General features: G+C 34.2%; 1 protein-coding gene and 1 long non-coding RNA gene across 3 annotated transcripts; one reads left to right on the forward strand and one right to left on the reverse strand.

Moving 5' to 3' along the window:
* The first annotated feature begins 2902 nt into the window (after positions 1 to 2902).
* On the forward strand, positions 2903 to 5502 carry LOC103833733 (methyl-CpG-binding domain-containing protein 2). Of its 2 annotated transcripts, none has more exons than XM_009109803.3 (5): positions 2903 to 3790; positions 4020 to 4503; positions 4586 to 4639; positions 4732 to 4880; positions 5182 to 5502. In XM_009109803.3, exons 2-5 carry the CDS (start codon positions 4040 to 4042, stop codon positions 5262 to 5264), a joined length of 750 nt encoding a protein of 249 aa, XP_009108051.1. In that variant the 5' UTR covers positions 2903 to 3790; positions 4020 to 4039; the 3' UTR covers positions 5265 to 5502. The 2 variants fall into 2 exon arrangements, with proteins under 2 accessions (XP_009108051.1, XP_009108050.1); XM_009109802.3 differs by having other exon boundaries at positions 2921 to 3790; positions 5155 to 5502.
* Positions 5503 to 7386: 1884 nt separating this feature from the next.
* LOC103833734 lies at positions 7387 to 11989 on the reverse strand. Its single transcript, XR_004449885.1, has 2 exons — positions 10855 to 11989; positions 7387 to 10511 (listed from the first exon to the last, which is right to left on the reverse strand). It is a non-coding gene; the product is annotated as an uncharacterized LOC103833734 (long non-coding RNA).
* Positions 11990 to 26259: the final 14270 nt, after the last annotated feature.

Raw genomic sequence — 26259 nt, forward strand, 5'->3', positions numbered from 1 at the left:
TCTCTCTCTCTCTCTCTCTCTCTCTCTCTCTCTCTCTCTCTCTCTCTCTCTCTCTCTCTCTCTCTCTCTCTCTCTCTCTCTCTCTCTCTCTCTCTCTCTCTCTCTCTCTCTCTCTCTCTCTCTCTCTCTCTCTCTCTCTCTCTCTCTCAATTTTATTTATTTGTAAATATTAATAAAAAAATAAAATTAAAATTCAGTAGAACTTCTATAAATTTATAATGTTGGGACTTTGAATTTTTATTAATTTATAGAGATATTAATTTACAAAAGTTAATAGAGTTATTTGATTTTGATCAACAATAATTGTCATGTGGTAAAATGCAGTATTTACATCACCATCAACCGTCCACTGAATCCTTGAGTGTTTTTGTAGGAAAGAGTCTTCAGCCTTTGCAAGGATTAGCCATTTACCTCTTATTGTCGCCTCAGCCTCAACAGCCTGGGGTGAGGGAGAAGACAGAGAAACCTATTGGCAGATGGCTCTTCAGCTTCTTTAGATTCTTAACTGTTTTGAACCAAAGAAAGGAATGTCCTTCAGCAACCACTTATCAGTTCTGAAAAACCAAGGCGGTTGTTTAGATGCACATAAAACTTGAGAGGCCTTTTTGTTTATTGTTTAGCTGATCCAAAAACACACAACATGTTCTGTGATCTGAAATTCCGGGCTAGCTAAAGACCCTAGTAGATTCCGAAAATTTTGTGAAACAAACATCATTAGTAAGAATTTTGCTTAGTTTCTCATATATATGGCGGTTTGACCAAGTAAAAGAATTGGTCAAATAGATCCCTTTGAAGACAATCCCTAAAGTCAAGTGTGCCTCTATGTGAAGAGAAAGAAGCAGAGCTAAAGTGATCCTTTGTAGAAATAACCTCGTTGAAATCCTTCAAAACAATCCATGGAGTATCAAAAACATTTTGTATGTTAATAGGGTTTCAATTTTTTTTAATTAGTTTCTTATTCTGATTTGTTAAAAAAGAGTTCATTGTAGTATGAGATATGAATAAGATTTAAGTTATTTGAATGAGTTGGCTAAATATTTTCTAAAATAATTGAGATCTGTCAAGCGTTGTTAAAATAGATTTGGAACTTTCAGTTTCCACTGGGATTGACCTAATATGAGTTACCATAATAATTGTTCAGGTAACAAATTATTGTGTTTTAGCCAACAAAAAAGTACTCTCTGCATTTCACAAATATACTATTTTTTTCGTTTGTTTCTCACATATTAAAAAAATACATTAAGTATTTATATCACAAATGCATCATTTTGTGTATCAATTTTCAGTAAAAATAATAGCAACTCAACAAAATCAATTAATTGTTTGAAATTTACGATTCACTATTATTCATAATAGAAATTTACAGAAAAAAGTCCATATTGCAGTAAATTTAGCACTTTCTTTTGTTTAAATTGATTTGGAAAAGATTACATTATAGAAGAATTAAAAAATAATAATATTTTTGCACTAGAAACTAGCAAGGACAAGCATCATTGATTTTACCCTTTAGTTATGCTGGTTTGTTTCGAAATAAGGTGTATTAGGTGTTTTCGTTTGAACAATAGCAGACAGACTTCAGATACCATTAACATAACACGACACTAATTCTCATAGTTATATAGGTTTTTCTATTATGTTGATTTTATCAATTTTGTTTCAAGTTAATTTTAGTTAAGATACAGTTGAACGAGGTATGGGCTGCAAAGAACAAATCAATATATAGTCAGGCTTGACAGTTCCCATCCAATATCACCATTGCAGAAACACAATATAAAAACCAAATCGTTCCCAAAATGAAACTTGATCCATTTCCGGAAAGATGTTCCACAATGAGAGATTTCAGAAAGAAAAAAAAAACTTAAACACAAGCTACTAGTCAGTGCCGGCTTAACGTTTTACAATGCCCTAATCCAATTTAAAACTATGCCCTTTAATATATTTATCTAAATTATAGAACCACTAATATAAAAGTAACTGGAATTTGAATAAAACAATCGAATCACATCAACTGTTTATAAAAAATAATAAACTTTAAACAATAAATTATATATATATATATATATCTTTTTTTTGCAATTGTCCTTGCAAAACCATTCATTAAACTAATGTAATAAAAAAATTAACCATAGCAATCTTTTGTTTACAAGAAAATTAATCTACTCCATGTAATCCCTTGTGTAACATGTTATACCACAAATAACTATTTATTAGTTTTAACTTAGAAAAACTCCTTTTACATATGGTTATAGATATTAAAATATTCAACATGAGACACTTAACAATTTATGTATGTTAGATAGTGACAAAAAACAATCATCCATTTACAAAAAAATATATATTTTAATAGGATTTCTAACTTTTTGGTATTGATCCTCATAAAAAATTTAGTTCCATAAACATATCATCAGTAGGTATGTTTGAATGCATATCATTTAAAAAACATCAAATTCAAACATCGTGAATTCAAATTATCATAACTAAAAATGTCCAATATATATTATTTTAACTAAAACTTAATCAATTTTATTTATTTGTAAATATTAATAAAAAAATAAAACTAAAATTCAGTAGAACCTTTATAAATTAATAATGTTGGGACTTTGAATTTTATTAATTTATAGAGATATTAATTTACAAAAGTTTCCTTAATTTAGATTTTTATTTTAAGATATATTTATTCTATGATAAGAAAAATATTTGATTTTACTGTATAAATATTAATTGTTATTTTTTTGAAATTTCACATTTATTTTAATTTTATTATATTATTTAGTGTATATAATATATATTGCATATAACTTAAATGTAGTTTTAGATATAATATTACTAAATCTAATAAAAAATATATTAAGTGTTAAGAAAATATGTATACATATAAATGATTAATTTATAATTTTAATGGAACCATATATTATATAAAATTTTCTAAAAATTATTATCTTATTATTTTATCAATATATATATCAAATTTTGAACCGGTCCAAATTGGGACCGGCATAATTTATTAATTTATAAAGATTATTAATTTATCGAGTATTAATTTATATAAGTTTTACTGTATGTCCATTTAAATTTAATGATATAATCGATTTTTTGGATGAATTATCCTCTAGGCCGGCCCAACTAGAAGTCGAGCAATCGATGTTTTGGATTACTTGTCTTCTGGACCGGCCCTTATAGCAATGGTTACTCAACATCCATGTGAAAATATAATAAAATTATCTCTTATAAAATATAAATAAAATATATGTAGAAAGGGAATTAAAATATTTGTTACACTATTTTATAAATAAAATATATGTAGAAAGGGAATTAAAATATTTGTCACACTATTTTATTAATAAAATATATGTAGAAAGGGTATTAAAATATTAAAATTTTGACTAAATATTTTAATTCCCTTTTTACATATATTTTATTTATATTTCATAAGAGATAATGGTGAAATGCAAGTTTTACACAATGAGCTTGCAAGAAACATATATGTAAAAAAGGTAAAATATCATCAAAGATATTGACTAAAACAGGTGAAATATGTAAAATATCTTTCTTAAACAGGTAAAATATCCTCAAAGATTTGACTAAAACATGTCTTTTTATGCTAACATATTTATGCAAAAAGGGAATTAAATCATTTTATATCTCTCTCTCTTTTTATTTATATGTCTCGACAACAGCACCCAACAAATCTAAAAGCTCTTGTTCGAATTGGTTCCCTGAGATTGTCGGATTATCAAAATCTGTAGAGGGAGCCTTAGCGGATTCTCTCCGAAACCCATCTTCTCTTCGTGTAATGATCCTTCTTCTCCTTCTCCTTGAACATTTAATCTTTAGATGATATGTGTAGGGATCTCGTCCTCTCTTGTTGATTCCATTTATATGGGGTTGATGTCAAAATCATTTTGAATGAATCTGTTCATTTTAGGGTTTAACTCGTAACGAATGAGCTGATTCTATATTTTCAGTGTGTTTCTTGCTTACATGATGCGAACTCTTTTTTTTTTATCATTTTATTACAGGAGGTGGTTCTGTATTGAGTATGTCGTCGCAATCGTGCCATGGGAATGAATCAAACAGTGTAAACAAGGAAGGAAATGTTGCCCCTTCCTCTGTGAGCGAGAATCAGTTGGTTCTGTATGACCCCAGGGGGAATGAAACCGAAGAAGAAGGAGCAGAACCTAACCAGTCTCAGACATCTTCGCACAAAACACAGTGTCCTTCCATTGGGGCTTTTACGGTCCAGTGCGCAACTTGTTTGAAATGGAGGCTGATGCCTTCGATGGAGAAGTATGAAGAGATTAGGGAACAGATTCTCGAAAAGCCGTTCTACTGCGAAACAGCTTGCGAGTGGAAGGCGAATGTGACTTGTGATGTTGCTGAAGATATCTCTCAAGATGGAACCCGTGTCTGGGCTATCGATAGGCCTAGTATATCTCGCCCACCCGCTGGCTGGCAACGCCAACTCAGGATTAGAGGTGAAGGTGGTACCAAATTTGCTGATGTGTACGTTTCTTTCCCCCTCCTCCTCTCTTGTCGTTTATATGTTACTCTTTGTAATTCTTTTTGTTTTTTTTTTTGTTTTCAGATATTATGTTACTCCTTCAGGAAAGAAGCTTCGATCGAATGTGGAGGTCCAAAAGTTAGTTTTGTGACAGCTTTATTTATGATTGATTACCAATTTTGTTTTGTTGTTAGTAACACCCTAGTAACAAGCTCATTACTGGCTTGCAGGTACTTGAATGAGAACCCGGAATACATAACCCAAGGAGTGAAGCTTTCCCAGTTTTCGTTCCAAATCCCCAAACCTCTGCGGGAGAACTATGTAAGGAAGCGCCCAGCTCGGCCAATGGAACCAAGCGACGCCCCTGTAGCTATTGAAGGTATGTTCCCCCTCACCTGACTTGTTCTGTATCCAACTGTTTTGTTGAGAGTTTTTATAAGGAAATATCGGAAAACCCACATCCTTTATTTTGTTCTTTTTTTTTTATATATTTTTCATGCAAATATCACTACTTGTATGAGTTGGAAAACTTTACAAACCACTTAGTTCTCTTCAGCAGCTTCATCTTGATTTTTGTGATAGTCTTAGGAAATGTACTTAAGAACTTTGCTTGTACAAGTTTTCAACATCTGGGTTGTTTTGCTTCTTTTCAGCTAACCCACTCGCATTGGTATCCCCAGATGCTCAGACACCATTGCAGCCAACCGAGCCTGGACTTTGCACGCACTTGAAAAAGGCAAGAAGATCAGAGCCATCTAGCTAGACAAGACTCAACTATCCCTCTTCGTTGTTCTTCGATGTGAATTGAGCATATATTTAATTTTTTTGGGTTGGGTACATTGAAGAAATTGAAGAGGACATGTGGGTTTAGCTTGTTTTGTGTGTATTATCTATTTCAAACTCCTTTAATAGGCAGAATATTCGTCTTTTGTTACAAAGTTTCTGGATATCCATGGAACTTCTTTCTTTCGTAAATGTTTTTATTAAACTCAAACTTGATAGATTGCCAAAATTTAACTGAATTTACAAACCCCCTAAACCCTGGTATCTGCATATAAGGTCTAGATAGCTTTAGGAAAAGTGATTTACTTGGTTGATTGTTTCTTTTGTTTCCACCCTTTAGTGATCATGTCATAAAACATATTTTCTACAGCTTTGAAATGCTTCAAGCCTCTCTAAATTGAAGAAACCATTAAAGAAAAAAAAAAACGAAAATATCCCTTCAAAAAAAAAAAAAGTTTACTAACCAATGGTTTACTCTATTTTTTCTTCTAAAATAGAATAACTCTATGATAGAGTTGGATATTGCTCAGTGACAAAAAAAAAGAGTTGGATATTGCTCTAATAATACTCTATTTTAGAGTGAAAAATAGAATGATGAACAAAAAATAAAAAATCACTCTATATATAGAGTAAAAATTAGGTTTACACTATTATAGAGTAAAAAATAGAGTATCATTGAAGTATTTTTACTCTAAACTATATTTTAATAGAGTGGGGTTGGAGATGCCTAATACTTAAAATTGAGGTTTTGTTTTATGCTGATTTAAGTCTGTGGGAGTTCTATAACTCGCTAGCTTTTTATTTTCCCCTGTGTAATCACTATGTCAGTCGTATTAAACGCATAGCATCGTCCGTTTCCGAAATTTCTCACACATGCATGATGCGTTATGTCAGAAATTCATACAACTAAGTGATCCTCTCAGGCAGTGTCTTAAGAAAGTTATCAACAAGAAAACACCGATTTTTCCTTCTAATCCAGGTCTTAAATTCTATAACACTTGTGTCGTTTTTCTTATTCACCACTGACATGGACATCCTCAGATTTTCAGGTAGCATTTAGGCTAGGTAAGCCAGCCGATCTTAGGCTTCACATTTCATGTCAAGAATCCTAAAGTGGTAAAATATTATTGTATTTTTTAGCTCACGAGGCAGATTCTTGTAAACAATTATTCAAACAATGATATTCACATGACCTAGGTTATAAGTAAAAAAGTTGATCTTAACATTGCCGCCTAGGTTCCAGTATCCCCTATCCCCTCAAGGTGGAACTTGAATGTTAACATCCAGCTTGAGAAGAAAATATTCAAATTATGTGTCCCAATACCTTAGTCAATATATCCGCAAGTTGAAATTATTCTAAACATGCTTGGTAATCGTGGCACCACAAATGAGTTTGTCCCTATGAAATAACAACCCATATCAGCATGTTTAATATGAGCATAAAATATTGGATTGTAGCAAGATGAATTGCGGATAGACTGTCAGAATGCAAAGACGTTAATGTTAGATTCGGGTTTATTACGGGCTGGAAGAAGATTGTGTAACACTTGTACAGTGGACACCATATCTGGAAGAAGATTGTGTAACCAAAACATTTCAGTGACAGTATCAGCCATGTCCCTATATTCAGCCTTTGCAGACCATTTGATAAATACCTCGGGGAAGAAGCGGGGTAGAGGAATTGGTCAACTCTTTTGAAGGTTGGAGAACCTACCGATGAAGATTCTCTCTACCAATGAATTCTTGTTTTGTTGTCTTCCACGATTATGGAGAACCCCACATTGAATGGACCAATGATGTAGCGTACATCATAATCTGATTGAGCGTTGGTTTTATATTTTCCTTTTCTATCATTAGTATTTTTTTTATAAAACAATACTTTCTTAATATTGTAGAGATAAAGAATATAAGACTTTAGGATAGAAAGTTAGATCTTAATCTTTTAGGACTTAGAGCTTAAGTTTGCATTGATATTTTATAAAATTTAGAGCTTTGCATTAAAACAACTCTTGAATTCTTACTTCTGGTATTCTCTAAAAAATCAATAGACTTAAGATAAAAATTCAATAAACTTAAAAAGGCTAAGATAACAGGCATACTCAGATTTCAACGTTACTTTCGCATTAATGACTAACAGTTATTTCCGCTCCGTCAACCAACAACTGAATGACCGTCGGGTCATAGGGCATGCACCCCAATAAGAATCACACCACACACTAAGAGTAAGTGGATTGATAGTACATTTTAGAATATCTTGTACTTGACTATTTTCCAAGTATATAACAACTCTTAAAGCAGCCTCATAATGATCTGGAATGCTACATAGAGGAAAATAAGCGTATGTTGAGGAAGAATCAGAGAATTTGATAATTGGCATTGATATTTGGGCGAAACTGATATGACTTTAGGTGTAGACCACTCGGAAGAAAAACTAACCCTCTCTGATCACACAGTTGATCAAGGCAACCATCATTCATAAGAAGAAGAGGGACATAGCATTAAAGATGATGCAACAGATACACCAAGAGTTAATCGATTTAATATAGAAGAAAGCTATCGCTTTGCTCGATACAGAGCATTGATAAGATGTAAGAGCACCAAGAAGGTTTGATATAAAGATACTTAAGTGAAGATACTTATGTTGAGAGGGCTACTTCGATTTTAAAGCTCTCATTACCACAGTTGATGTAGATTCTATCGAGCTTGCAAATTATAAAAATGCTTGAGGGATGTCAATTGGGTATAACTGAAAATAGGAATGGGTGAAGAAATGAACTTTCTACCTAAGAATCACATATGGGCGGTCGTTTCCAAACCCAAAGGGCAACATGTTGGAAATATCAGTTTGATTTATGAGCCATTGTTGCCTCAAGTGTTTCTATGGCCGTTTCTTTGTCCTCTTCAAAAATATGTAGGGTTGCACGATTAGCATCCAGAGTTTGTCCATCTACGGCTTGTTCTATTTTCCCATTGGAGTCTAGTGGAGGACGTTCCCTGGGCCATTTATAAGAGTATTAGTGTTTGCATGGGTCAAACTCGAGTTCAACCTCTGAGCCGTTACGGGCTTCTTCTAAGGCAGAGTTCTCTCCTTGAGGAGCCACGTTATCTGGCTCGAGTTGGGCTAGACTTTGTGTGCTTTCTTCTATCCTTCTGGAATATCTCTCCATTTTCTCCTCCAGGGTTTGGACCTTTCACCTTCGTGATGATCCCTTGGTTGCAAGTGGTGGCATTTTCATATTTCTATAGCTGAGAACATTTCTAAGGCTTGCTTTCAAGGGCTCAAAATGTTATTTCAAGTCGGTGTGTGTCGTGATGGCCACATTTTGATCATCTTTGATTACACTCATCATCATTAGTTTCGGCTATTCTCCTTCCTTTACCGACAAACTAGTAGGGTCAAATAAAGTCAGTTCTTGGTGATACTACGAAAGACAAGAGATGAAGATCAAAGTAATTTTTATTGATGAAATAGAAAATGTACAACACATAAGAGTAAGAACACTTGTTTTAGCCGCTTGCTTTTTTGTAAAAATAGGTTAAATGTGCTAACCTCACTTCTTAGGTTTTCTAGCTTGTATTTATAGTATATAATCATGTGTACCCCTTGGAAGAAAGATTCATATATATCTTTAGATATTATAAGATTTCCATTTATCTACATGAACTTCTTTTATCCTTAGGCATGAGTTTCCTTCCGTCCAATAGGAATTACGAATTCCTTCTAGCCAGTAGGATAGCGTCTGGCATATTACTTTTAACCAATAGGATTCTCATGGTTTAGTTTATACCCAACAGGACCCACATTTGGATATTTTTTGGTGGTGATTAGGCATGTTGATCATATGTTAGATGCAAGTGATTTCAAGTCATTTGAGTTTGTGGTTAAAAAGAAAAATGTGCAGGAATAAGGCATTCATTTCAACCAAATGCACCTCACCCGGAGCATGCATTATTATTAGCCCAAGGAGAAGATCACCTTGGTAAAGAAGCAGCATGCCTCGGTCTACCAAGATACCGGATCGGGGTAAAGACACTTTTGGGGATATTTTGGCCCAAACTTAACCCTAGCCAACTTAGATACCTTTTTTTTTAACATTTCCAACTTAGGTACCTATAACACATGTAAACTATCCCTTCACTAAAAGTTTTTTTTTTTTTATGAAATGTTAAATTTATTAACATCACAAAAAGAATATATGTACAACTATAAAGATTCAAAAACTGAAAATTGAAATCTGTTCAGAAAACTAAAGGAATCTATTGAAATAGTTAATGATTTATTTTGTAGCTGTCAAACACAATTTGTCACTAAAACTAGTCGGAAAATGGATAACCCACAAATAAATTTGCTGGCCTTACCTCCACCGCTATTTATGACCATATAGCCAATCTGTTGCCAAATAGCAATGAATTAGCAAGATCAAGTTCAAGTTCCATAGCTACGAGCGACGATATAGCTGGAGCTTGTTATGTTTCTCATTAGCGATAATTTTAGCTACCGATTTTTCTTTTCTAGGTGGCTACATAAATTAATGAGTAATTATTCTGGAATATTTGTAGCAAATATGGCCACAAATTAGCTAAATACTATTTTGGCTATATATTATTTCAGATGTTGCAACAATTATTCTAATATATCATCTTTCTTGACAATATATAGTTTTCAGTTAAAACATATAAACAATAAATTCCAAATATTTAAGCATAATATAAATTCTTAAGCATTAGAAAAGTGAACAATCTTGTTGTAAAAAATTGTACCTGAAAAGTGAAAACACATACATAGCAAAAGTTCAAACTGAAAAGTATCATAACAAACTATCATTTCAAGCTTCAAGATAATCTTTTGGAGAACATATTTGCCTATTATGATATGTAAAACCTGCGATTTTTGTCCTGGAAAAACAGACATCAAATAAGAAACTAAATCAGTCACTAATTTCAGTGGAATTCAAACGTTCATGAAGACTGATCTCATTAAGTTACACAATATTGAGAATTTCTATTCTAGTTGATGAAGGAAACACAGAAATAAATTATGTTCAGCAAGTTTAGTTGAGAAATTACTTCCATGCAATTGCACTTCTCATTTGTTTTCTTTCATTACCCACTATAATCACACGACCATAGACACGGCAATTCCTCTCTCTTAGGTGGAGCAGGACCAGCATTAACCCGCAAGCTATAACCCTCAAGTGTCAGCCTTCAAATGCCTGGAATGTTAATGCTGCCAACATGATTAACAAAAATAGGCACAATGTAAAAATCTAAAAAGATTATCTTGCAAAATATGAACATCAAACATATTCGACAAAAAAAAATCCCTGCAACTTGTATCGCTAAGTTGACAAACAAGGAACAACCTAGAAGTTTGACAGCTTTCAGTAAGGAAGAAATTGCATCTTATAAGCATGATACAGAACAACATAACAGTGAAGTCTAGCCTAACCAAATAGAGGATAAACAACAATTCACACAAGCCAAGAACAAAAAAAATGACACAAGTAATTCAATTAACAATAAATCCTATGAATATATAAACAAGCAAAGATATAGTAAATATTCCTTACATAGCTGCCTCAGTTCCAGCTACAATGGACATTGTCGCAAACCTCAAAGCCTGCTCCTTCCAGTTACTTTGTCATAAATTACTTACAAAACCAAGCCCTCACAGATAAAATAAAGTAAAAGACCATATTATCAGTTATAAATAGTGTTGTTGAAACTCAAGCTTTAGGGACAAGAGAACAACATATCTAAATGTCTGCATTTTTAATATCAAATGCTTTCTTAAATAGGCCTTGTAAAATAGCTAGAACTCCTAAGCAGACTCCTCAAATATCTTAACATCTACTACCAAATCAAACTCCTACAATTAAGGACGACTAAAACAAACTAATTAAGACTAAGTACTTTTGTTTGGACACAACTACACTTAACCATTATTCTTCAATTCCTTCCCTAAACTGGAATCACTCTTTCCAATTTACTCATCCTTCAAAAGTACTCTCATACGCAATCTCAGGTTCTAAAATACCTCCAAATTAACAGTTTTTGTCATGAAATCCTATATATGTTCTTGTGTGGGACAATAATCAAGGTGTGCCCCGTGTAAGAATCTTGTTTCATCCATGCCCCATCAACGTAACACTTGTTTATGCCATATGCATTATGGTTCTCCACAATATGTGGGGACACTACAAGAAAACACAAGTTTTACGAGGGCAGTTTTCCTCGTGATTTCGTCGTAAAAGCAGTGTTACGAGGAATTAGCGAGGAAACCCGTTTCGTCGTTATACGTTTGTCGTAACGCATATATCCTCGCTAATTCGTCGTAGCGTAGCGAGGAAATAATTTCGTCGTAAAAGCGAAGAAGAATATTTCGTCGTAAAGACCACGTAAAGCTTCCACGTAAGGACGTCGCTAAATTTCCTCGTAAATACCTCGAAAGCCATTCCTCGTTAAAGCCACGTAAATAACTCGAAAGTAAATACTCGTAAAGTAAACGTAAATATCTTGATAGCTTTCCTCGTAAAGACCACGTGAATTTTCCACGTCATTTCCTTGTAAACATTTCCTCGTAAAAACCTCGTTAAGCTTCCACGTAAAGAAGTCGCAAAATAGCTACGAAATTACTTCGTTTCGTTATTTTACAGAAATAAAAAAAATTATAATTAAAAAAATTATTTAAATTATTAATAAAATTAAAATTCTAAAAAAATCAAAACCAAAATATTTTATATATAAATAAGTTTTGAATTCATAATACAAGAACCGAAATTAAAAAGAACTAAGGGTCGTTAATCGCCCGGTAGAATTCATCACTCCTCGCCGTTACATCCGCCTCGGCATGTGAGTCGTCGGTTGGTGACTACCTGGCTCACCGAACATCTCTCTGTAATGGGCAGTAAGTCTACCTTTTCGAACCTGAGAAAAAAATTTAATTTTTTAAATTTCCGTCAACAGTATATTTTCCAACATTATCCACCTAATCAACACTAAATAACATAAGATCCGTAAACTTATCTAAATTCCCTATACTAACCGCCTAATCTACCTAAACTAACCAAATTAGAGAGGAATTAGAGAGGCTTACCATTGCAACGAAACAGGGAGGAAGTGGAGAGGAAGTAGAGAGGAAAGAAAGAGTGAGCGCTCGGGGTGTATATATAAGATTACATTCCGTCGCAAATTCCTCGTAATTTTACGACGAATTACAGAGGCCCGTGTTTTTTTTTACGACGAAACAGCGAGAGATTACAAAGGCCCGCGTTTTATTATACGAGGAAGTTACGAGGAATTACAAAGGCCCGTGTTTTTTAGGTACGAGGACGTTACGACGATTTTGCTTACGTGGAATTACCGAGGAAAGCTTCCCTATAAATATACCCGTAACTCTCCTTCTCAACCCACACCCAAACTCCCAAATCACACCCTATCTCACTTCATACTCTCAAATCCAATCCTATTCAAATTATAAAAATTTGAAAAAAAAGGAAGAGAAGAAGATATTGGAATTTATGTTGGTGAGACTTAAGTAATATAATTGCTGGAAGTCTTGCCACATGTAAATCCAGTATATTTCTTCTTCTTTTTTTTTTTCTAGTTTTTACGGTACGAGGTGTTTACGACGATTTTGGTTACGAGGTGTTTACGACGATTCCGTCCTACGTGGAATTAAAGTGGGCCGCGTTCATCATTTACTTTACGTGGTATTTACGACGAATCTCTCCTACGTGGTATTTACGACGAATCTGTCCTACGTGGTATTTACGACGAATCTGTCCTACGTGGTATTTACGACGAATCTGTCCTACGTGGTATTTACGACGAATCTGTCCTACGTGGTATTTACGAGGAATTCGTCGTAAGTTCGACGTTAACATACGAGGAATTAACGAGTATTCCATTTAAATCCCTAAAACCCGAAACCCCAAACCCCAAACCCCATATTCCTTATCTTCTACTTCATATATTCCAAACCCTATCTTTATTTTCATTCCAAACCACAATTACTTATTTTCATTCACTCAGAGAGTCTTACGTGGAATTAGCGTGCCCCGCTTTCTTTATTTTTTTTTAATTTCGTCGTAAACTCCTCGTGGCCTTACGACAACCTTACGACGATTTTGGCTTGCGTGGAATTAGCGTGCCCCGCTTTCTTTATTTTTTTTAATTTCGTCGTAAACTCCTCGTGGCCTTACGACAACCTTACGACGATTTTGGCTTACGAGGAATTAACGAGTATTACGTATAAATCCCTAAAATCCGAAACCCCAAACCCCATCTTCCTTATCTTCTACTTCATATATTCCAAACCCCAAACCCATCTACCCTTGAACCTCAATCTATTCTTTCACCTCAAACCCTATTTATAAAATATTCCAAACCCCAAACCACAAGTCCATATTCATAATTAAAATAAACTTTCACATTACCTTATTCATAAATCAAACTCCCACATTATCTTATTCATAAAACAAACTACATAAAATCAAATACATCAATCGGATACATCAACATTCTCGTCATCACTAGAAACATCATTATTTTCATTAAACTCGTCTTTAACAGCTTCGTCTGTGGCATCGTCGGTAAGATCTTCGTACTCGTGATTATGCGGATCAATGAGAAGGATGTCATCAATTTCTTGTTCAGGTTCCTCGACTTCATTTATCTGTTCTTCTTGCAATGGTGGTTCTTCTCCACTGATAATTCGTCCTCGAGGTGTAACTTTGATCACAGCTAACCAATTTATACCCGAATCTCTCATTCGAGGGTATGGAAGGAAGCTAACTTGGTCTGCTTGTGAAGCTAAGATGAAAGGCTCGAATTTGTTGTACCTTCGTCCACCGTTGACATCAACTACACCGAATTTGTTAGACCGAACACCTCTGTGACGACGGAATCGAACCATTCACATTGGAAGAGGACGCATTTCAGCTTCAATATCCCTGGAAATTCGACTTCAATAATCTCCGTCAAGATCCCGTAGAAATCTATTTCCCCTTTCACACATATTCCATAGTTACTGGTCGTCGCTGTCTACCATACTCATATGTGTGAAAAGTATAGCCTCGTGTGAAATTACGACGAAAATTAATTGGATGGCCAAAAAAAACGTGAGCTACCTACCAAGTTGGTGGATTCAAAATTTCCTCGTTAAGTACACGTAAAGTATTTCGTCGTAAAGAACTCGCGAAGTTTACGTGGTATTTACAAGGAAATAGTGTTTCCTCGTAAAAGCCACGTCAATTTACATCGTCTTTACGACGAAATTGTTTTGTCGTTACCTTACGACGAAATAACGATGCTTCTCTTTTTCCACGTACTTTCCTCGTAAAATCAACGTACTTTTACGAGGATTATTTTTCCTCGTTAATTATCCTCGTTAAACTTACGTTTTCTTGTAGTGGGATGCCGGTTGTAGAATTTTTGGTCTGAGATTCAGCCCACATGACACTTTCTATTTCCGCAGTCCAGAGAATATCTCCACAATAGTACATTTAATTTTAATTTTTAGTACATTTATTTTTTATAATTATATGTATATTTTAAAGTTCACACCATTAAGTTTAACTCATAACAACAATAAGAATTATCCAATATAAATGGAAACTATTGAATTTGAAAATAGAATCAAATGAACAATTTACAATACAAATTATATAAACTAATACTCGATAAACTATTAAAACACGATAAATTAATAAATTCCAGTCTTTGTTTGGATCGTTGTAAAGTATGATAGAATTTGATAAAATAATAAGATAATAATATTTTGAAAACTCTTAACTAAATATATAGTCTCATTAAAACTATAAATTAATTATTACTTCAGGTGTTATAAAAAAAAATCAGGTGTTATAAAAAAAATTAATTATTACTATATGTAAATATCTTTATATAAGCAGATACAAAATATTTTATTATTTATTTTTATGAAAAATAAGTTTCACCTCTAATTTATTTTTATTTCAATATTTTAGTTTTAATTTATCGAATTACATTTAAAACACATTTATATTCCATTAAAACATATTCAACATACATAAAATATCTCAAATAATCTATATAAAATACATGAAATTCAATTTTTAACAAATATATAATATTGTGAAATAAAGTATTATTTTCTTCTTTTAAATAAAAAATCTAAAAATGTAAATCTAAAAAAAGAAGTTTTATTTAAATTAATAATTTTATAAATTAATAAATTATCATATTACAAACATTATTAATTTATAGAGATTTTACCACATCTATCTATATATATATATAAAAATATTTTCTCCATTCTGGGCGCATCACACAAACATGTCAAAAAGTCGAGTTATGTAGGCGTGACACGTGTCCGAGGCGAGCAAAACTCATGGTTTCATCTCATGTTGGGCCTTAACGTTATCATTTTGGGGCTCTAAGAGCACCATCAATCAATGCAGGTGCTTGATGGGGTGCTTCTTGGTGGAACCCACCATAAAAGAAGAAAAGGGAGTGCTTAAAATGTCTGATTAGGCATCGCTGTTTGAGCTATTTCGTGGGCCCCACTGACACATGGCGGTCCGCGATTGGTTCAGTTTTAATATATTTTTTTTAAACAGAGAAAAAACCAAAAAATAAATAAATAAATAAATAAGCACCCCCACTTGGGGTGCTAGGGTTAACGATGGTCTTAGTAGTTAATTTGTGTTTTGATTGTTAAGTTTAAAATTAGGGCAATTGGGTTGGAAACAGGAAACAAAAGTTAGGCCCGATTGTCGTTTGCTCATCGTCTTCTTTTTTCTGTAACAAAAGTTACAAACACCAACCTCTAAGAAAAGCTCAAACCTGTACTTTGTAGTTAATATCTCATCTCTTTGCACATAAATAAATATTGTTCGTAGTTGTTTTACTTAGAGATTAAAAGTCTTTGAGAGGTATAAGAAACAAGCCCCGAATTCCTGTACATACGAATCATGTTTCTTAGTAAAAACCTTTTACTCTTTGTCTTTGCTGTGTTCTGCTCTGGTTCAGTGATCTCAATTTTCTTTTTTTTTCTTACAGAGCAAGACAGAGACCATGAATGTTGAGACCATCAAGGAGAGAATCAGAAACTGAGTCTTCATCAAGCCTTGAGTATTGAGACCCTCCTCGCAGATCATCTGCTTCTGATAGCTTACGAAGGTACACATATCTCCCAACATCATCTTATGCACACACAAAAAAAATCTCTACTATGTTTGATGTTGGCTATCTGAGTCAGACTTTACATAATAGTTAGATGTTTGATTAATGATAAGGCCGGATTCTATCTGAGTCAGACTTATCATCATCGTTCCCTTACTTTCTTCAACTAATATGCTTTATGATATCTGATACTGAAGCCTTTTGCAGATAGAAAAGGAGGGTCTGGTTACAGAAAAAAATGAAATTAATCAGAAAAACGGTAATCAAGATGCACATGAAGAGTTGATGAGATCTCCAGCAGTGCTAGAAAATCCATAAAAAAAACTCGGAAGCTAACATCATCTTGGAGGTAAAATCTATAAATACGTAAGCAACTCACCACTCACCTATAAATACCACAACTCTCAGAAACCATACATCATCATAGATTCAGAAAACACTTCTGCATAAGTCAACATGGGCACCATCACAGTCTCTCTCACCTGGAAAGTCCCCCTAAAAAATTAAAGTCTACATTAACTGACACTTTTCTCATGCACCATGGAAAGGAACACTATCCAAGCAACACTGGTTCGGCCATAGCTGCAACAGACGATCAAATCTATGACATCAACCTCCACCCGTTGACTGTCACTCCATAGTGTATGTTGTATGTTTACATGAATTAAACATAGCATGTATGCTGTGTATGGCCAAAACCAGTGATATGTATGGTTCATCATTTATGTGTACATCAATTAATATTATTATATGTCATCTAATATTATATTTGACATTTTAATATTTTAATATTATATTTGACATTTTAATATTATATCAGTGATTACAGCATTACCAAATCATACGATGTCCTGCTACCGTTTACCAAAAGCAACAGTAAAGAAACTAACGAGTGCGGTATCACAATTCTGGTGGAGTCCAGGGAGAAGCACAAGGGGTATGCATTAGAAATCATGGGACAAGGTATGTGCAAATAAGGATGAAGGAGGTTTGGGGTTTAAAGACATCACTGATTTCAATACGGCGATGCTGGGTAAACAGCTATGGCGTCTGATAGAAAAGCCAAACACTTTATTTTCTCGAGTTTTCAAAGGTCGATATTATAGGAATGCTTCCCCCTTGGAACCGATTCGTTCATATTTTCCGTCATATGGCTGTCGGAGTATTGTTTCTGCTAGATCTTTGGTTAGCAAAGGACTAATTAAACAGGTGGGATCAGGGTCTTCTATATTTGTATGGAATGATCCTTGGCTCCCAACCACTCGCCCGAGACCAGCTAATAAAAATTCAACACAATTTATACCCAGACCTTACTGTAAAGTCCCTCATTGACTCTACTTCGCGTACTTGGAATTTAGAGGCAATTCGGACATTGGTGGATCCTCAGGATGCGAAACTTATAGAAAGCATACCATTGAGCATGACTCAGAGGGTGGATAAAGATGGATGGCACTTTACAAAAAATGGAAAATATACGGTCAAATCAGGATATCAGGTCGAGCGGATTTATCCAGATAGAGAAAGACCACCGCTACTGATTGGTCCCACAGTTGATGTTTTGAAGGTTTACTGCTGGAAAATACGGTGCCCACCAAAGTTAAAACATTTCCTATGGAAATTGGTGTCAGGATGTATAGCAGTGCAGAAGAATTTACAAGCGAGGGGGATCTATGGGGATATTTGTTGTGCCAGATGTAGAGCTCATGAGGAATCGACAAATCATGTGTTTTTTGAATGTCCTCCAGCTCTTCAGGTCTGGGCTCTTTCGAAGATACCATCAAATCAAGATATTTTCCAACTAGATCCCTCTTCACAAATATGGATCATGAATTCTGGAGAGTTCTCCCGCAGATGGAAGATCATCAGTTTGCATGGATACTGCGGTATATCTGGAAAGCTAGGAATAATAAAGTTTTCAGCAATTTGGATATTGATCCTATGGATACGCTTAAATTGGCTGATACAGAGTCTACACTGTGGGCTGAGACACAAGTAGTGAATGACCAGAGGACGACACCACAAATAATATATGTGATATTACCGTCGATCCCAGGACGATGGTGTTTTACAGATGGCTCGTGGAAAGAGGGGGATAGTTTTTCAGGACAAGGTTGGCTTAGTACTTTGGAAGGTTTTGATGGATTGTTGGGGGCTAGGAATGTTAGGGCTAGTCTATCGCCTCTTCATGCAGAGATTGAAGCGTTGCTCTGGGCAATGGAATGTATGAGGAATTTACGTCAATTTCAAGTTACGTTTGCAACGGATTGTTCTCAATTGGTGAAGATGGTTTCCGAACCAGAAGAATAGCCAGCTTTTGCAAATTATTTGAAAGATATCAAGACCCTGAAAGAGAGCTTCACCCGATCAGAGATTATCTATGTACCACGGACGCAAAATTCAAAGACGGATCGTCTAGCGCGCAGTGCTAGAAAGCAACCGTCTTTTGTTGTTCACATGGATTCAGATCACCCGGTTTAGTTTACAGAGTCAGTATGAATCTATTGTTGATGACAAAAAAAAAAAATATTTTTGAAGTTCAAACTTTCTATTTTAATAAAGCGATTCAAATGTAGTACACAATTAATATATCTTCTAAATAAAATATATATTATTAAAATAAAAATTATTTAAAAAGATAAATATGGTCAAAAATTTAAAGTAAATAATAAATTAATTATATATATTGGATAAGACAAATGTACAAAAATATTCTGTAAAATCTAATTAAATAAAAGTAAAAAAATCAATCATACTCTAAATCTAGCAATAATATTTTTTAAAAAAATCTAATCAGTTAGCATGATATAGTACTTCATTTAAAAGTTTCCAGAAGTCTGTATATTTTAAAATAGCAACAATAAATATTAGATTGTTATACTATCTACCTAATTTAAAAATCTAATCAGTTTGCATGACATAGTACTTTGTTTTATATCAATTCACTTTGAATACTCCCTCTGTTTCAGAATGATCTTTTTCAACTAAAATGGTTTATATTGATTGATCTGTCATTACATTGGAGATTAAAATTTTCAGACAAGTACCAAACACACTCCATAGATTTTCAGAATTAACTGACTTCCTAGCTAATAGATCAGCACATGAGTTTGAGGCTCGATTCCTATAAACAAATTGAGTTGCTTCAAAATGATCCTTCCAAGCTGCGATGGTATGAATAAATTGAGCAAAGATTAAGTTGAAAGCTTGACCCTGGATGCATTTATTCACATGGATATTATCTCCTTCAAAAATAACTTTCTTGTAACCCAAGGAAAATGTAGCTTGCATAGCCCAAATCAATGTCGTTGATTCTCCTTCTTCCACTGTGTGACGTCCTTCAAATTTACCCATACCACATTCATGTACATTTCCTAAATGGTTTCAGAATGATCTATGTTTTAGAATTTTCACACTTATTAAGAAAATATGTAAATTTTTGATAATAAATGTATTACTTTCCGTGTTTAGTTATTTCCTATAACATTTAACCAATTAAAATTCAGTAAATATAATTAATATTTTTGAAGTTTACAATTTTACATTATTACATACATTGAAAATATAAAATATTGATCTTTTAGAAACAAAATATTTTTCTAAAACATGAATCATTTAGAAACGGAGTGAGTATTATCTAAATCGATATATTTAAAAGAAAATATATAAGAGAAAAAAAGTAACAATACATTCAGAAACAAATGTATAAGATAGAAAATAATTCCTAATTTATGCATTGAACTTCAAATTAATTCCTTATTTATGTATTGAACTTTATATTTTCATAATATAAGTAAAATAAACATTACAATGAAAATATTTAAAACAAATATATTTTCTATTGTTTTTTAATTACTCACCCGTACACCGTAGGGTGGGTTTTCCCTAGCATGTAAATATATAAGTGAATTAAAAGTGTCAATGCATCTCTCTTCAAATTTTTAAGTATGAGCAGTGGATTGATTGCCTGTTCTAAATTGCGGGCGATGAGCCGCTTAATCGGCCGCTAACTCGTGAAAGTATAGACTCCCTGTGGCGAGTTGAGCCAATACAGTTGGGTTCTACGCCAGACCGAGTTATATCCGCCTAGAAGTTATTTTTGTGTTACGCGGCCGTAGAATTTGAAAATCGTGTGAGTTAAAGTCGGTTATATTGTGTTCCCATCTGTACAATTTGGGTCGAGATAGTGTTTTGGTTTACACAAAGCTTTTGATTTCTTCTCTTTTTCACCTCTGCTTATTGTTTTCACAGTCTTCATTTTCCATAAAACAATGGAGGACGGAGAAGAGGAGTTAGAAGAAAGTGGTGTGATTATTTTATTTTTGTTAGAGTTTTATTTTTATATGGGCTTAAATATTTTCAATGGGTTCTAGTTCCCATTAACTCAGTCCATGTGTCTTTTTAGAGACGTTAGATTTTTGCCGTTTCCCCAAGACCATTAATTTAAAGGAATTCTCTAAAACTAATAATTTATATTTGTAGGAAACCTTTTTTTGGTATAACGAATTTAGATGAGAAACAAGTAAGAACGAGAAGGCAATTTTGGTTTGATAAGAGATGGATTGGTATGGATGGTCTTATGGATTCCATTTCGAGAGGTTGGTCTACAGAAAGGCCAAGTCATAATTCGGGAGTGGTAGATAGAATTATCAACTGTAGACATGAAATTTCGGTTTGGAGGAAAAATAATCCGCCATATGGGAAGGAAAAGATTAATTCTCTTCAGAAGGCTTTGGAGGATATTCAGTGTGATAATACCAAGACATATGAGGAGGTGCTAGAAATTTCTAGGAAGTTAAAAGAAGCTTATAGGGATGAAGAATTATACTGGGAACAAAAAAGTCGAACGACTTGGCATGCAAAAGGGGATAGAAATACAAAATTCTATCACGCCCTAACTAAGCAGAGACGAATACAAAATAAAATTGTGGGTTTGCACAATAGTGATGGTAATTGGGTAACATCGAAATCTGAGGTAGAAGGTGTTGCGATAGATTACTTTAATGACTTGTTCACAACGACATCACCTTCGGGCTATGAAGAATTTCTAAGTGAGGTGCCTACTTTGATTACAGAGGATCAAAACAGGTCTTTAACCTCTTGGGCATCAGAGGAGGAAGTGAAATCAGCTTTATTCATGATGCATCCTGAAAAAGCTCCAGGACCGGATGGAATGACAGCTTTATTTTTCCAACAATCCTGGTCGATTATTAGATCAGATATCACAAATATGGTTAACGAATTTTTTAGGACTGGATATTTGGAGGAGAGGATGAATATGACCAATATTTGCCTCATCCCAAAGATAGTGCGACCAAGTAGAATGACGGAATTAAGGCCAATTAGTTTATGTAATGTGGGTTATAAGATTATTTCGAAGGTGCTTTGTCAACGGCTGAAAGAGGCTACTACCACAATTGGTATCAGAAACACAATCCGCTTTTGTTTCTGGGAGACTGATCTCCGATAATATATTAATTGCTCAGGAGATGTTTCATGGATTAAGAACGAATAATTCATGTAAGGAGAAATTTTTGGCTATAAAAACAGATATGAGCAAAGCATATGATAGGCTCGAATGGCCTTTTATTGAGGCGATGCTATTAAAGTTGGGTTTCGCACAAAGGTGGGTATCTCGGATAATGTCTTGTATTACGTCGGTTAAATATAAAATTTTGATTAATGGTCAACCAAAAGGACATATTATACCAAACCGAGGACTTCGTCAAGGTGATCCGTTATCACCTTATTTGTTTATTTTGTGTACTGAAGCATTAATAGCAAATATACGGAAAAAGGAAGAAGATAAATTATTGACGGGGTTAAAAATCGCGCGTGGTAGTCTGGTAATCACACACTTATTATTTGCGGATGATAGTCTCTTCTTTTACAAAGCTAATAGGCAAGAATGTGAGACTATCATACAGATTTTGAAAGACTATGAGAAAGCATCGGGGCAACAAATTAACTTTCAGAAGTCTTCAATTCAGTTTGGCCATAAGGTACCGGATGTAGCACGTTTAGAGGTGCAACAGGTTTTGGGCATTACTACAATTGGTGGTATGGGAACATACTTGGGGATTCCTGAAAGTCTTGGTGGCTCTAAAACACAAGTATTTGGTTATCTTAATGAAAGGGTCAATAATAAGGTTAATAATTGGACTATTCGATTCATTACGAAAGGAGGAAAGGAAGTTTTAATTAAAGCAGTAGCATCCCCTATGCCAACTCATGTTATGTCCTTCTTTCGGTTACCAAAAACGGTTACGAAAAAAATTACCAGCACAGTTGCTCATTTTTGGTGGGGTGGTAGTGGTAATAAAAAAGGTATGCATTGGTTTGCATGGGATAAAATGTGCAAAGATAAACCGGACGGTGGTATTGGTTTTAGAGATATTCAAAATTTTAATACGGCATTATTAGCAAAACAACTATGGAGGTTAATCGATAAACCTGATTCTCTTTTTGCAAGAGTTTTTAAAGGAAGATACTATAGAAAATCTGATCCTTTGGATCCAATCAGATCATATTCTCCCTCATATTGGTGGAGAAGTATTACATCAGCTAGATCTCTGGTTAATAAAGGGCTAATCAAAAGAGTGGGAACTGGTTCAAGCATTTCAGTCTGGAATGATCCTTGGATCCCTGCTCCTCGCCCGATGTCAGCAATACCAAAATGTTCGAATCAATATTTGAATCCATTACTTAAGGTGGAGGATTTAATTAATCCAGTCGATCTCTCTTGGAATCTGGATTTACTCAAAGTATATATTCACCAGGACGATGTGGATATTATACGGAGTTTAGCTATTAGTCGTAACCCAAAACCAGATTCATATGGATGGCATTTTACGGACCATGGTCGATATACAGTTAAATCAGGTTATCGTACGGATAAATTATTTCCGGATATGGGATCTCATGATAGAGTTTTGGGACCAGATATTAAGCCACTATTGGCTCACTCTTGAAAGCTTCAATGTTCATCAAAGCTGAAACATTTTGTTTGGCAGATACTTTCGAGTAGTCTACCGGTAACCAAGAATCTTCATTCACGAGGGATAAAATGTGATGTGCAATGTCAAATATGTGGTGCAGAGGAAGAATCTATTAATCATGTTCTGTTTGAGTGTCCATTAGCACTACAAACGTGGGCTTTATCTAATATTCCTTCATGCCCAGGTGTCTTTCCCACCCCGTCACTTTTCACAAATATGGACTATCTTTTCTGGCGGTTACCTAAGGAACCAGATTTGAATTATTTTCCATGGATATTGTGGTATATTTGGAAGAATAGAAACGCTATAGTTTTTCAGATCAGATAAAAACCTCTTTTGATATTCTTCGAATGGCGAAAATAGAAGGTGTTTTGTGGGCTGAAGCCCAGACAAAGGAACCTATAAACCGTGAATCTCTACATATTACAGAGACCCATTTTCCACATGGAGTTAACAAGTGTTATATAGATGGAGCATGGAAGGAACATGATCTTTATACAGGGCAGGGATGGGTCTACAGAAAAGATGGATCAAATGATACTATGATGGGTGCAATGTCTATTCGCAGGAGTCTATCACCTTTACATGGTGAATGTGAAGCGTTGATATGGGCGATGGAGTGCATGAAGACCCTACAAATCTCAGAGGTGGTGTTTGCAACAGACTGTTCTCAATTGGTGAAGATAGTGTCTACACCGACAGAATGGCCGGCGTTCACTACACACATGGAGGAGTTTCTGCGATGTAAGGAATTCTATCTCAACTTTACTATCCAGCATATACCAAGGGCGCAAAATACTCTGGCGGACAAGCTGGCACGAGGTGCTAGAACTTCGCCATCTGCTATGGTTTATGTTGACTCAGTTCCTCCGAGGTGGCTCTCGGATCAGGAATCTTCTTAGTTTCTTAGCCTTTTGTCGAATAAAAAAAAAAACCTTTTTTTTTTCTCATTCTCAAGTTTAGGCCATGGTGTATGAATAAATTTCACATATGACATCTATGAATGAAAAAGCAAAATTATGATATATGATTTAAGTTGGTAACTATATTTTTTGTATAATTAAAATTAATAATTTGTTAAAAATTACTTTCCGCGTACGACTTTTTCCCGATTTTTCAGTAATTCGCTAGGCTCGTGGTTGCTGCACGGATAGCGCGTAGAGTTTCCAAATAGGGAGTCTATACTACTATATAAAAACTTAACCTGTAAAGGTTATCTAATGAGTCATGGGTTCAATTTAGTTGGTAGGGGTCTGCTCCCTATGGAAGTTAATTTAAAATGGTTTAGACTTCTCCTTAGAGGATGTACGGGCTTTCGGATCTAAAACCTCTAGGCATTAAAAAAAAATACACATTACATGATATAAATCATAGTTGCAATATTATGTTTGTAGAGAAAGGACGGCTCAGCGGAATATGGAACTTACAATAAAATCATAGGCTTGTCGAAACGATAAAACATTTCCATACACAAAACTAATATAACTGTGGTCCATAGCTTATGTACACAGCGGAGCGAACCGGTGCGCGGATGCCATTGCTCGTAGTGTTACAAGGGATCAGCGTTATCCTTCGTATGTGGGGAGAGATGGACCTTCTTGGTTATTGCCTATGATTCATGCAGATGCTGTTCGAGCAGTCAATGGGTATTAATAAGGAACTGGTGTTTTGCTTACAGCTCATTTGAATCATTTCATTACTCTCTCAACGGTGATCGGTGCGCGCAAGGGAGATGATGTTGGTTCTTAGTAGTTTCTTTAATTTAATTTCTGGAGTTGGGGGCCCTGTTGGTTCCACCATACTCTGTTTCTTTTAAGATTGTTGCTCTGTTTCTTTTTTTTTTTGAACAACGTTGCTCTGTTTCTTATAAACTGATTACAAAGCGTTAAAAAAAAAACTAATATCATTTAATTGGGTGGTGTTGGGGGTGTAAATCTGAATCCTGACCCAACATGGCAAAGGCCTAAAATCTATCATTTAGATTCTTGAAATGAAGTAAAAGTATCACCAGAGTGGAAAGGCTTATATATCAAAGGCGACCACACAACAATGATTGTAGATCTTTTTCAAATGATACTAACATATAAGATCACAAGAGAACAGCAATATCTTGCAAGTGTATACAATGAGAAAGATCGTCACCATTATAATTGTCTCTATCCATCAAATCATTTCGTCCAACTCTGCTGTTTTTTCAAGAACCTTCTCATCATCATCTTCCCCCTATTTACATATCTTATTAGTAACTTAATTTGTCGCTTCTCTCAACCCCATGTCTTCTTTTTCTGTTTTGTTGTTATCTTTTCTCACAAAGGAGAATGTAATACTCCATCTGTTCCAAAAAAGTAATTTTATACAGTATTCACGCATATTAAAAAACAATTAATTTTTTATAATTGAATTTATTATTTGTTTTACTATACATTTTCCAATAAATATCAACCAATAGTATTCAACCAATTCAAACATTTTCAATTAATATTTCTTAAAAATATACAACTTTTTAACATTAAATACTAAAAGTATCTTAAAATTTTAGAAAATCTATCATTTTAGAACAAAAAATAAATCTAGGTTATCCTACTTTCAGGATTAACTAATAGGATTAGAAACTGAGTTAATAAGTTGGAGTCAGGAACCAAAGCAACACCAACATTTTTTGAAATTAGATTAAAATGAAGAATTAGACCAACAAAAAAAACCATGAATTTAAAAAACCCTATATCAGGGAAGGTTTTCCCATCCCAAAGAGAATTTAGGTTAACGTTAGGATTTGGTCAATTTTGGTTTACTTTTAGTAATAATAAATAAATG

Source organism: Brassica rapa, chromosome A08 (assembly GCF_000309985.2).
Source record: "Brassica rapa cultivar Chiifu-401-42 chromosome A08, CAAS_Brap_v3.01, whole genome shotgun sequence".
Taxonomy (NCBI): Eukaryota; Viridiplantae; Streptophyta; class Magnoliopsida; order Brassicales; family Brassicaceae; genus Brassica; species Brassica rapa.